The 14,322-nt window shown below is 42.8% G+C and overlaps 1 protein-coding gene across 1 annotated transcript in view; it reads left to right on the top strand.

Annotated features, from left to right (window-relative positions):
* Window positions 1–13,870, top strand: part of LRRC9 (leucine rich repeat containing 9) — a 112,822-nt gene extending 98,952 nt beyond the window's left edge. The window contains exons 31-33 of the mRNA XM_044272390.1: window positions 2,600–2,786; window positions 5,665–5,836; window positions 13,504–13,870. Coding sequence (XP_044128325.1) covers window positions 2,600–2,786; window positions 5,665–5,836; window positions 13,504–13,543 — 399 coding nt within the window. The 3' untranslated portion in view covers window positions 13,544–13,870. The remainder of the gene's footprint in view (window positions 1–2,599; window positions 2,787–5,664; window positions 5,837–13,503) is intronic.
* Window positions 13,871–14,322: the final 452 nt, after the last annotated feature.

Raw genomic sequence — 14,322 nt, 5'->3', positions numbered from 1 at the left:
GATCACAATGAAAAAAAAAAAATCGGGTTTACCATGCAAAAGCCAGGTCCGGTTTGACGGAACACACGGTGCCGGATCCGGCATTAATGCAAGTCAATGGGAAAAATGCCGGTTCAGTCAAAGTGTTCTGGATTTTTGGCCGGAGGTAAAAATACAACATGCTACGGTTTTCTGAAAAGCCTGATCAGTAAAAAAAACACTGAACTGAAGACATTCTGATGCATCCGGAACGGATTGCTCTCCATTTAGAATGCATGGGGATAAAACTGATCAGTTCTTTTCCGGATTTGAGCCCCTAGGACGGAACTCAGCGCCGAAAAAAGAAAAACGCTAGTGTGAAAGTACCCTAAGAATAGAGGAGTAGTGGATATGCTAGACCGCTTCATTCACTGTTTATAGGACTGACGGAGATAGGCTACTGTCACATTAGCGTTTTTCTTTTCTGGTATTGAGTTCCGTCCTAGGGGCTCTATACCAGAAAGGAACTGATCAGTTTTATCCTAATGCATTTTGAATGGAGAGCAATCCATGCATCAGGATGTCTTCAGTTTAGTCTTTTTGACTTTTCGGGACGGAGATAATACCGCAGCATCCTGTGGTTTTATCTGGACAAAAAAAGAAACACTTGCCTGAATGCCGGCATTTTTTTTCCATAGGAATGTATTAGTGCCGGATCCGCCTTGACGGATCCAGTATTCCGGTCTGCGCATGCGCAGACCTTTAAAAATGTGGAAAAAAATTAATACCGTATCTGTTTTGCCTGATGACACCGGAAAAACGGATCCGGTGTTGCAATGCATTTTTCAGACTGATCAGGCATTTTTCAGACTGATCAGGATCCTGATCAGTCTGAAAAATGCCTGATCAGTCAGAAAAAATGACATGCATTTGCATACAGTTTGCCTGATCAGGCAGTCAGTTCAGGCAACGGAACTGCCTGCTGGAATCAAACAACGCAAGTGTGAAAGTACCATAGTCGGGTACAACACTCCATCAGTCCAATAGACAATGAGTGGGGTGGAAGTCACGCATACATATACTGCTCCATTCATACAGAAACCTGGTTCTTGTGCTTGATGGGGGTTCCAGCAATCAGATGCTGCATCTATCATACATTTATCACCTTTCCTATGGACTTTCAGTTAATTATATAATTAAAGAGAACCTGTCATTAACGTTATGCTGACCTCACTGAGTGCAGTATACAATAGTGACAGAAATGCTGATGTCAGCGGTGTCACTCATCAGCTACAAGTAAGTGGTTGCTGAGAACCAGCCTCATAATCACTGCAGCCCAGGCCTGGAAAAGAGTCACATCTACCTGAGAAGAGTCCTGGTTATTCCTAATCTCCTGCTCTCTCCCCATCTGCTGATGATTGGCAGTTCTCTCCTAGACAGAAAGGGAGAAAACTAGGTAGAAGACGGTCAGTCATCAGCAGGTGGGCAGGAGAGCAGGAACTCATAAATAACAAGGACTCTTCTCAGGTGTCCGGGACTCTTATCCAGGCCCAGTCTGCAATGATTGTGATGTTGGTTCTCGGCAACCACTTACTTTTAACTTTTAAATAACAGACCGCTGACATCAACTCACCTGTCTCTACTTTATACTGCCGTTGGTATGGGCATCATAAAGTTGATGACAGGTTCCCTTTAAAGAGAGATTCATTTCCGAGAACAAATTAAAGGAAATTTGACTATGCTAAACTGCTGACCGCACTAGGCAGGGGCCAGGGAGAGCAGGGCAAACATACTTTTTGTGGAGCATATATTATCAAGAATAGTGTGAATATGAACTTTGCTCCTGCAAGTGTCCAGGAGGTGGAGCTTCACTGAGAAGTGCTCTCTGCATTGGGCTGCTTCACAGCCCCTCCCTTCTTCTTTGAGTGACAGCTGTAGCATCCAGCCAGGAGACCACGATAGCTGTCACTCAGAGGGGGAGGGGCTGTGAAGCAGCTGAATACAGGGAGCACTTCACAGTCAAGCTCCACTTGCAGGAGCAAAACCTGGCAACGTAAAACTTCATATTCGTATTGCATATTAAGAAGCCTCAGATCAAGAAAAGAAAAACGTTTTAATCAGGTGAACCACAGCTATGTGTCTATGCAATCCATTTGATAGGGAGGTCGCTGGTGACAGATTCTTTTTAAAGGGGTTTTCAGAGATTTTAATACTGATGCACTATCCTCTGATAGGTTATCAGTATCCGATCAGTGGGGGTCCGACACCCAGGACCCTGCCGATCAGCTGTTTGAGAAGGCACTGGCGCTCCTGTGAGAGCCGTGGGCTTTTTGCAGCTTTTCCTAGGCCGCGTGACGTCATGTTCATCGGTCACATGGCCTAGGAGCAGCTCAGCCCCATAGAAGTAAATGGGACTAAGCGCGATACCAAGCACAGCCACTATACAATGTACGGCGCTGTGCTTGGTGAGCAGAGAGAAGGTCGCTGCGCTCACAGGAGCACCAGTGCCTTCTCTAACAGCTGATCGGCAGGGGACCGACCAGATACTGAGGTCAGGTCATCAGTATTAAAATCTCGGAAAACCCTTTTATGGGGGGGATAAACCAGGTGATCACGATGTTTTGTATTGTTTCTCATGTAGACATTATCTGGTCAGAACCCAGTCATAGAAGTGGTGCATCCGGCATCCACCCTGATCTTAAGCAAGGCATCGCCATTATGTGTTACCAATGCCTGCCTGCCAGGAGCGAGCCACCACCATATCCCCGGGCCTGATCTCTACTTAAGTAATGCACAAGATGACATCTTTCCAAACGAATCCAACAAATGTAAGTAAATTACAATCCATTCCGTATCTCCATTCGCATCCAGATGCTAGTATAGCGCGCAGAGAATCCTAATCATGCCGCTCATTCAGCCTTTCACTCACGCCACTCACTCCAAGCCCTCGGCTGGCGTGCCCTGAGCTGGGTGGCTCTTAAGTGCTAATTTCTGCACAAATTATTTTCTGCTAAGAGTTGTTGACATAATTGTGCGGCCCCAAACATGGCTTTTTCTTCTAAGCACCACGTATTAAAATCACGGAGACTAATTTCTAAACGTACGGTTAGTGCTTAGAAACAAAAATGTCAATCAGCGGCAATTAAGTAAGGACAAAGATGTCAGCCTGAAGCAATTAAGCAGACATCCTTGCTGCGGATTAATGAAAATGTGTTTTTATAGGTGCTTCATAAAAAAATAAAAAAAAGCATGGAGTGCTCTGTAAAAACACAATGGTGGCCAGCATGTTTCATATACACACAGCCGGGGGGCTGAATAAACACAGGCTTTCAGAACAGCAGGTACTAGAAGAAAAGCGGCTGCAGGATACGTCCACGTCATGCACACAACGAGCAGGAGCTTGAGATCTTAGATTTTTGGCCATGCTGCAAATAGTCAATGTCACAGTCTCCATGTATGACATCCATACAATATTATAAACTGTCATTTTTGCTGTATTATTCATGGGTGAGAAACCCAGAACGTTTTCAGCTTAACTCAGCTGTGATCTTTAAAGGGGTTGTCTAGGATTAGGGTCCATTCACACGTCCGCAAAACATGTACACCGGCCATGTGCGTTTCACATTTTGCGGACCGCACATGGCAGGCACTATGATAGAAATGCCTATTCTTGTCCGTGGCTGCAGACAAGAATAGCACATGCTCTATCTTTTTTGCAGAGCCGCAGAACGGAAGTGCGGATGCGGACAGCACACAGTGTGCTGTCCGCTTCTTTTGCGGCCCCATTAAATGGGTCCGCATCCGTTCCGCAAAATTGCAGAATGGATGTGGACCCATTCATGCGGACGTGCGACGCGTGGACGTTAGACAAACATGACTGCTGTCTTCCAGAGACGGCGCCACTCCTGTCCACAGATTGTGTGCGGTATTGCCACTATCTAAGAGCGCGCATACTGATAGCTGTCAGTCACTAAGTAGGTACACTCACATGACTACTAAGCATAGAAAGAGCCGGTCACTCATTTAAAGTGTTAAAAGGGTTGTCCCACTTCAGCAAATGGCAGATAACGTTAATACAAGCCACTTACTAATGTATGGTGATTGTCCATATTGCTTCCTTTGCAGGCTTGAGTCATTTTTCCATCACATTATACACTGCTTATATCCAGGGGTTACGACCATCCTGCAGTCCGGCAGCAATGGTCATGCTTGCGCATTATAGGAAGAGTGCCGGCCTCTCTTGTGGCCCGGGAACGTAGGAGTGCAGATAGGCCCTTTTCCTATAGTGTCCAAGCACGGCCACTGCTGCTGGATTGCAGGGTGGTCGTAACCCCTGGAAACGAACCTGGGAGTCCTAATGTAGATTATATGGCACTTATTAATACATCTTTATTTCATGTTCAGGCTACCCCACAGGACAGCACCGCACCATCCATAAAGTGGCTGCAGACGGAGTGGCAGTGGCCAAACACAACACCTCATCTTGCCTGCTGCATAGATGCACAGTGTGGTTGACTCTTGATATCCAGGTCTGCGCATGCTCCTATGGCAGGGGTGTTTCAGTCGAAGGAGCTTGTTTGGTCATCTGCAGCCATTTTATGGATGGGAGCCCCATGCGAATGGGACAGAATGCCGACTCAGCATTCAAAACAAAAATGCAGAAAAACACTCCCTGGAACACAACTAAGGCTACTTTCACATTAGCGTTTTCAATTCTGCTATTGAGATCCGTCATAGGATCTCAATATCGGAAGAAAACGCTTCAGTTTTGTCCCCATTCATTGTCAATGGGGATAAAACTGAACTGAACGAAACAGAATGCTCCAAAATGCATTCCGTTCCGTTTGGTTGCGCTCCCCTCGCGAACAGAATAACGCTGCAAGACGGATCTGTCCTGGCACACAATGTAAGTCAATGGGGACGGATCCGTTTTCTCTGACACAATAGAAAACTGATCCGTCCCCCATTGACTTTCAATAGTGTCCATGACGGATCAGTCATGGCTATATAAGACATAATACAACCGGATCCGTTCATGACGGATGCATGCGGTTGTATTATGGTAACGGAAGCGTTTTTGCAGATCAATGATCCGCAAATAAAACGCTAATGTGAAAGTAGCCTAAAAGCTATGTGTGAGATCAGCCTAAGGATTCATTCACACGTCCGTAAGTGTTTTTGCGGTCCGCAAATTGTGGATCCGCAAAACACGGATACCTGCTGTGTGCATTCCACATTTTGCGGACCGCACATGGCTGGCCCTATGATAGAAATGACTATTCTTGTCCGCAATTGCGGACAATAATAGGACACGCTCTATCTTTTTTGCGGGGCCGTGGAATGGAACTTAGGACAGCACACAGTGCGCTGTCCGCATCTTTTGCGGCCCCATTGAAATGAATGGGTCAGCACCCGTTCCGAAAAATTGCAAAATGGATGCGGACCCAGAACTACGGATGTGTGAATAAATCCTAAGTGAAGGTGAACTTTTGGATCTACACAAACTTTCCAGACCACTGCCGTCTTGATCTAGGACTGTTATATAATGGTACCCTGTTGAAATCGCACAGTAAAATGTACAGTACAGCACAATCTGTCTCTTCCCTGGTTTCTTTTTCTCCTAATATTGTGGAGCAACAGGAAATTACAGGCAGGGGCTTATTTAAAAATTGATTACAGTCTAAAAAAGACATTTTTATATTTCAGACAAGAAAACCAAGCCCCATGGAGGCGCGATGAATAACCCACGCAGCGTGAATGCAGAAATTGCTTTCAGGCAGTTCAAAGGAGGAACAAGTATTTCTTCCACGTACTTGCAACAAGGCAACCAAAATCGAGCAGCGCACTTACAAGCAAGCAATCTGGAGCATGACGGAAGGTGCGTACTGCTAATTAATGGCCACTGCTGGGACAGCGACCCTGGCGAACATATGCAGCTTTATGTTCCCCTCAGCCTACACACAGTGCAAGCAACTGTGCCATGAGCTGAATCAATAGCCAAGAATATAAGGCGCGTCCATCAGCAAAACCAGTGAAATCACTGACCATCCTGCCTGCACAGCAAAATTGACGCAATTTTACCACGACTTGAAGGCAACTAAATGCTGCGAGAAAAAATATGACTGAGTTCACATCGTTATGAATTCCGTTTTTCTGTTCCCTCATTGGAGCAGAAAAACGTAATTCTAACTCTGACAGATCTGTCACACAAGGGACAGCAGCGGCTCTCAACATGTCCCGTTGACTTATAATAGGGTCCATTAGGTTTCCGTCATGGTGTCCCGTCATTTGTTTGCTACAAATTTTTCCATTTAGTTTGCCCACAACCAATATGGCGGCTGAACACATTGTGTGCGCCTTTGCCAACGAGTTTGTGGTTTTTCCTTACCTTCATTAGTCTATACACTGGATGACGAGTGCGCATGATTGACTGGCGCACTGATCGTCATCACGTTCCGTTGTGTCCCTGGGACGTCTTTCTTATGTCATCAGGCAGTGCCCTTCTCCAAACGCCATACATGGTGTGTTTAGCTTTTAGTTGCTCCCTGGTGAGACTTCTCCCTCTCTGTTTGATAATGACACTGTTTTAATCAGATGAATTGCACATTTGATGGGATTTATTTACGTAATTATGGATTTATTACTCAGCATTTTTCACGGTACACATTATCACATTATGAATTTTCTGTATGAATAATCATGTATGGTCACTTACACACAGCATTATGTGTTTATACATATATTTGATTGCACTATGTATGCACTTTATTGAAGTATTCAATATGTTGTATTTTTACCTCCGGCCAAAAATCCTGAACACTTTGACTGAACGCCGGATCAGGCCTTTTTCCCACTGACTTGCATTAACGCCGGCGCCTTGTGTTCAGTCAAACCGGATCCGGCTTTTGCATGTTAAACCCGTAAAATGTGAAATAAAAAGTTAAAGTCCATAAATGGCGGATCCGTTTTTTCCAATGCATTTTTTCATTGTGATCAAAATCCTGATCAGGATTCAAATGTGAAAGTAGCTTAACATGTAATAATTGCTTATTTGATGCACCTGCACTATATAAAGTTGCAAGAAAAAGTATGTGAACCCTTTGGAATGATATGGATTTCTGCACAAATTGGTCATAAAATGTGATCTGATCTTCATCTAAGTCACAACAATAGACAATCACAGTCTGCTTAACTAATAACACAAAGAATTAAATGTTACCATGTTTTTATTGAACACACCATGTAAACATTCACAGTGCAGGTGGAAAAAGTATGTGAACCCCTAGACTAATGACATCTCTAAGAGCTAATTGGAGTGAGGTGTCAGCCAAATGGAGTCCAATCAATGAGATGAGATTGGAGGTGTTGGTTACAGCTGCCCTGCCCTATAAAAAACACACACCAGTTCTGGGTTTGCTTTTCACAAGAAGCATTGCCTGATGTGAATGATGCCTCGCACAAAAGAGCTCTCAGAAGACCTACGATTAAGAATTGTTGACTTGCATAAAGCTGGAAAGGGTTATAAAAGTATCTCCAGAAGCCTTGCTGTTCATCAGTCCACGGTAAGACAAATTGTCTATAAATGGAGAAAGTTCAGCACTGCTGTTACTCTCTCTAGGAGTGGCCGTCCTGTAAAGATGACTGCAAGAGCACAGAGCAGACTGCTCAATGAGGTGAAAAAGAATCCTAGAGTGTCAGCTAAAGACCTACAAAAGTCTCTGGCATATGCTAACATCCCTGTTAGCGAATCTACGATACGTAAAACACTAAACAAGAATGGATTTCATGGGAGAATACCACAGAGGAAGCCACTGCTGTCCCAAAAAAACATTGCTGCATGTTTACAGTTTGCACAAGAGCACCTGGATGCTCCACAGCAGTACTGGCAAAATATTCTGTGGACAGATGAAACCAAAGTTGAGTTGTTTGGAAGAAACACACAACACTATGTGTGGAGAAAAATAGGCACAGCACACCAACATCAAAACCTCATCCCAACTGTGAAGTATGGTGGTGGGGGCATCATGGTTTGGGGCTGCTTTGCTGCGTCAGGGCCTGGACAGATTGCTATCATCGAAGGAAAAATGAATTCCCAAGTTTATCAAGACATTTTGCAGTAGAACTTAAGGCCATCTGTCCACCAGCTGAAGCTCAACAGAAGATGGGTGTTGCAACAGGACATCGACCCAAAGCATAGAAGTAAATCAACAACAGAATGGCTTAAACAGAAGAAAATGCGCCTTCTGGAGTGGCCCAGTCAGAGTCCTGACCTCAACCCGATTGAGATGCTGTGGCCTGACCTCAAGAAAGAGATTCACACCAGACATCCCAAGAATATTGCTGAACTGAAACAGTTCTGTAAAGAGGAATGGTCAAGAATGACTCCTGACCGTTGTGCACGTCCGATCTGCAACTACAGGAAACGTTTGGTTGAAGTTATTGCCGCCAAAGGAGGTTCAACCAGTTATTAAATCCAAGGGTTCACATACTTTTTCTTGCAACTGTATGTATGTATATATATCTATATATGTGTTTAATTTTTCCAAAGATGTGATTTTCATATGACTTTGCTTACGCCCCGAGTCTCAGTGATGTAAAAGACATATATGCCAAAGACTCGGGCGTAAGCAAAGTCTGCAAACATTTTCCTTTTTTTTTCATTACAAAATAAAAACACCCTAATTATATATATATATATATATATATATATATATATATATATATATATATAATGATATGACCTACACTTGATGCTTGAGAAAGGATCTAGTATAGATCCGAAATGTCACGCTTCCAGCATTGGTGAATAAACACTTCAACCTTTTCTTAATGTGAGTGTGCTGCCTGCTTTATATATATATATATATATTATAGAAAAAAGTCCAGCAGGAGCACCAACCAGGGTACGGGTGCACGGTCCAACGAAGGGTAGCGGCGATACCCAATATTATAAGACGAAAGGGTAGGACTGCACTCCGGAATGATAGTGAAATAAAACTTTTATTCACCCATAATATGGCAAACTTGCGACGTTTCGGCTCACAAGGGCCTTCCTTCCAAAAAAGGCTCTTGTGAGCCGAAACGTCGCAAGTTTGCCATATTATGGGTGAATAAAAGTTTTATTTCACTATCATTCCGGAGTGCAGTCCTACCTTTTCGTATATATATATATATATATATATATATATTATTTTTTTTTTTTTTCTTTATAGATAGATATAGATATGTACATATATAATGTAGCAAACAGTAACCCTGTTTAAAGCCCATCTGTCAGCAGATCTGTACCTATGACACTGGCTGACCTGTTACATGTGCGCTTGGCAGCTGAAGGCATCTGTGTTGGTCCCATGTTCATATGTGTCCGCACTGCTGAGAACAGTGAAGTTTTAGTATATGCAAATGAGCCTGTAGAGCAACGGGGGCGTTGCCGTTACACCTAGAGGCTCTGCTCTCTCTGCAACTGCCGCGCCCTCTCCACTTTGATCGGCAGGGCCTGGTGTGATGATGTTATTACTAACTGGCCCTGTCAGGCCAGGCAATGTAAACGTGATCACTCCTGGCCCTGACTTCTCCTAAAGTCTCGCTCTGTGCCTTGCACTTCAGTATCCAGAACAGGCACAGTACAGGAAAGAGGCTCGCCGGCAGTTCTCCTCTGTACTGCACCTGATACTGAAGCACACGGAGCAGCACTTTAGGAGGGCCAGGCATGATCATATTTACTTTCTGGCCCTGTCAATCAAAGTGCAGAGGGCGCGGCAGTTGCAGAGAGAGCAGAGCCTCTAGGTGTAACGGCAACGCCCTCGTTGCTCCTACAGGCTCATTTGCATATATCATAAAACATTATCTTTCTCAGCAGTGCGGCCACATATGAACATGGGACCAACACAGATGCCTTCAGCTGCCAAGCGCACATGTAACAGGTCAGCCAGTGTCATAGGTACAAATCTGCTGATAGATATTTGACATTTTGAATGTAGAAATTCTGGTGGCCAATACAGAATATATTCCATATCAGACTTGTACTTGTCCTACACTTTTTTGATAGTTTTTAACAGGTTATAATATAGTATGGTTTGATGATTGGAGTGACAACTTACAGACGTGGACAAAATTGTTGGTACCCTTTGGTCAATGAAAGAAAAAGTCACAATGGTCACAGAAATAACTTTAATCTGACAAAAGTAATAATAAATTAAAATTCTATAAATGTTAACCAATGAAAGTCAGACATTGTTTTTCAACCATGCTTCAACAGAATTATGTAAAAAAATAAACTCATGAAACAGGCATGGACAAAAATGATGGTACCCCTAGAAAACACAGAACATAATGTGACCAAAGGGACATGTTAATTCAAGGTGTGTCCACTAATTAGCATCACAGGTGTCTACAACCTTGTAATCAGCCATTGGGCCTATATATATGGCTCCAGGTAATCACTGTGTTGTTTGGTGATATGGTGTGTACCACACTCGACATGGACCAGAGGAAGCAAAGGAAAGAGCTGTCTCAAGAGATCAGAAAGAAAATTATAGACAAGCATGTTAAAGGTAAAGGCTATAAGACCATCTCCAAGCAACTAGATGTTCCTGTGAGTACAGTTGCACATATTATTCATAAGTTTAAGATCCATGGGACTGTAGCCAACCTCCCTGGACGTGGCCGCAGGAGGAAAATTGATGACAAATCTAAGAGACGGATAATCCGAATGGTAACAAAAGAGCCTAGAAAGACTTCTAAAGAGATTCAAGGTGAACTTCATGCTCAAGGAACATCAGTGTCAGATCGCACCATCCGTCGTTGTTTGAGCCAAAGTGGACTACATGGGAGACGACCAAGGAGGACACCATTGTTGAAAACGAATCATAAAAAAGCAAGACTGGAATATGCCAAACTACATGTTGACAAGCCACAAAGCTTCTGGGAGAATGTCCTGTGGACAGATGAGACAAAAATCGAAGTTTTTGCCAAGGCACATCAGCTGTATGTTCACAGACGAAAAAATGAAGCATATCAAGAAAAGAACACTGTCCCTACTGTGAAACATGGAGGAGGCTCTGTTATGTTCTGGGGCTGCTTTGCTGCGTCTGGCACAGGGTGTCTTGAATCTGTGCAGGGTACAATGAAATCTCAAGACTATCAAGGAATTCTAGAGAGAAATGTACTAGCCAGTGTCAGAAAGCTTGGTCTCAGTCGCAGGTCATGGGTCTTGCAACAGGACAATGACCCAAAACACACCGCTAAAAACACCCAAGAATGGCTAAGAGGAAAAAATTGGACTATTCTAAAGTGGCCTTCTATGAGCCCTGACCTCAATCCTATTGAGCATCTTTGGAAGGAGCTGAAACATGCAGTCTGGAAAAGGCACCCTTCAAACCGGACACAACTGGAGCAGTTTGCTCATGAGGAGTGGGCCAAAATACCTGCTGAGAGGTGCAGATGTCTCATTGACAGTTACAGGAAGCGTTTGATTGCAGTGATTGCCTCAAAAGGTTGCGCAACAAAATATTAAGTTAGGGGTACCATCATTTTTGTCCATGCCTGTTTCATGAGTTTATTTTTTTACATAATTCTGTTGAAGCATGGTTGAAAAACAATGTCTGACTTTCATTGGTTAACATTTATAGAATTTTAATTTATTATTACTTTTGTCAGATTAAAGTTATTTCTGTGACCATTGTGACTTTTTCTTTCATTGACCAAAGGGTACCAACAATTTTGTCCACGTCTGTACTTCTAGATAAAACAACAAATTGGTCCATATTACTTTTCAAGTCAAGAAAAGTGTTAATTTGGTACAACTTAGCGAGGAAGGGACTTAGTGAGAGGGGGCATTGCTTTGCAGGAAAAAGAGCTGGGACCAAAAATGTGACAAATTGCACAAAGCTGACACAAACTAGGCCAACAATAGATGGTGTAACCTTAGGCAGGCCGTCTAAACACGCTCCAGATTTCTCATACATCCTGCACATTGCGAGACTGCAGATCTCTACAGATGCACGTAATTGCATGGCTTCTTAAAAAGAGTAATAATTGCGCGTGCTCTTTTCTGTTTCTTGTCCATTTGACCCATCTTGACTGCTATTTAGTCATTGACTATTATTACATGGATGTTAACTGCATGTGATTGTGCAAAGTACAGCTGATTCCAGGAAAGTGAGTTGTAATAGAAGGTCACAGTACGTCCATGGGCACATTAGTGGGTTTAACCTCTGATGTTATAAGGCCGCTTTCGCAAGGTTTGTATTATGGTCGAAACACCTAGACCCCCTTATGGTTCTTCTGTTTTGAAGAATCACCCTATAGTGATAGAGGAGCTGGGTTTTTCTGGGACCCAGCAGTCCTGCAAACCCACCTGAAATACACATAATCCAACTATAGGAGAATGTTTGTGATATACCAAAGTTGTATCGATCGGGTTGGTGGTACGAGATACTTCTCTTCTCAAAATTCGGCTTCCACCAACGTCACGTCCTTCCCCAGGTTTGTGACCAGGGCTATGAACAGGACCTTACTTCTGCTGTAGATGGAGCCAGGACTATTTCTCTTGCAAACTCTTGAATTTACACATATGCTTATACTCCATGAAGGGAAATGGTTATGGCTCCGTCCACAGCGGAAATGATGTCCTCTCCATAGCTCAGGTCAGAAACCTGGTAAAGGACTTAATGTCAGCGGAAGCTGGATTTTTAGAAGAGGAGGGCCATAAAATCGGGACCCCAGGAGGCCGATCCTTACAACTTTGGAACAGCAAGTACATTACAAACTTTCTCCTACCGGCGTGGTATGTGTAATAAAGATGGGTTTGCAGGACTGGCTAAGTCCTAAAAATCCCTTCAAATGTGACATCCTTAAGGCCTCATGCACATGACCGTGCTGTTTTTTGCGGTCCGCAAAGCGACCCATTGTAGAAATGCCTATACGTGTCCGCAAAATGGACAAGAATAGGACATGCTATATTTTTTTGGTGGGCCACGGAACGGATGCGGACAGCACACTGAGTGCTTTCTGCATCTTTTGCAGCCCCATTGAAGTGAATGGGTCCGCACCCGAGCCGCAAAAAATGCGGCTTGGATGCGGACCACAACAAGGGTTGTGTGCATGAGGTCTAATACTGACTTATATGGACCTTGTGAACCCAGGTGCTAAAATTCTGTTGTGTTATAGTCTTGTGAAATTGCTTCTTTTTATTTCTTTTTTAAATCCCAGCTAAGGACAGGTAGCTGCTACTCCCCTTGTTTCTTCTCTGCATGAACATCTCACATAAACCTTCTTTAGGAGACATTTTATATATTTGATATTAGAAATTGCATAAATATTCACACACTTTAGCCCTTAGATCAGTCTGATAGTAATCTAAAATTGGGGAGGGAGTATGGAATAAATATAAAACATAACATTTCTGATTTCTGATATTTCTCTGTATATTTTATTTTACATACAGCTGTATTAAGTGAAGGTATACATGGAGGATATATCAGTCTGGTAAATGTGCACTTAAGTATCACTTCATTTTTAACATTTAGCCATTTTAATTTGCAGATTCTTTGGCAATGGGACAGTACGTCAAAATCGGATGTAAGACAGTGGGCAGTTTTGGTGAGACCACCGTTCCTGACCTCCTTCAATGACATAATTTTATGCAGATGACATACATACAGCCTTTGGCCTCCATTGTATATTTGTGTAAATGTTAAATCATATCTCATTTTATGTCATATGAATTATGTATAAGTAACATTAAATCAAAGCTGTTGATGTTCCTCAAACTAATATTTATTATTATATGCATGAATATACAGATTATATACTGTAGATTATACGTATCCAGATTACATAGCAGATTGCTTTTTTGTTAAATGTACGGTATATAAATTGTGTTATTCATTTGGTAAATTAAGTAAAATGATTACTTATTAGCACGGTATTGCTGTAGCAATAAAAATAAAAAGCGTATAAAATAAAACTACGGTAATGAGATGTGCTGAAATGATTTTACCACAATCGTGAATTAAAACATGGCCCATGGTAGACTCAAGGGTTCAATATAGCGGACGATAGATGATCCAGTCGGTCCAATCAGTTCTTATGTGGCAGGGGGCAGTTTATAGAACTGGACAGGCAGCCTGCAGGACCCTCCTATCACTGCGGAACTAGTCAGACTTTGCTGTTCAGGGTTTGAAGTGGAGTCGCTAGATATTGGGAGATCTCATGGCTTATAGCATTTACAGGTCCTTCTAAAAAAAATTAGCATATTGTGATAAAGTTCATTATTTTCTGTAATGTACTGATAAACATTAGACTTTCATATATTTTAGATTCATTACACACAACTGAAGTAGTTCAAGCCTTTTATTGTTT

Source organism: Bufo gargarizans, chromosome 11 (assembly GCF_014858855.1).
Source record: "Bufo gargarizans isolate SCDJY-AF-19 chromosome 11, ASM1485885v1, whole genome shotgun sequence".
Taxonomy (NCBI): Eukaryota; Metazoa; Chordata; class Amphibia; order Anura; family Bufonidae; genus Bufo; species Bufo gargarizans.
Note: the sequence above shows the minus strand (reverse complement) of the source record. Positions and strands in the feature narration are given on the sequence as shown.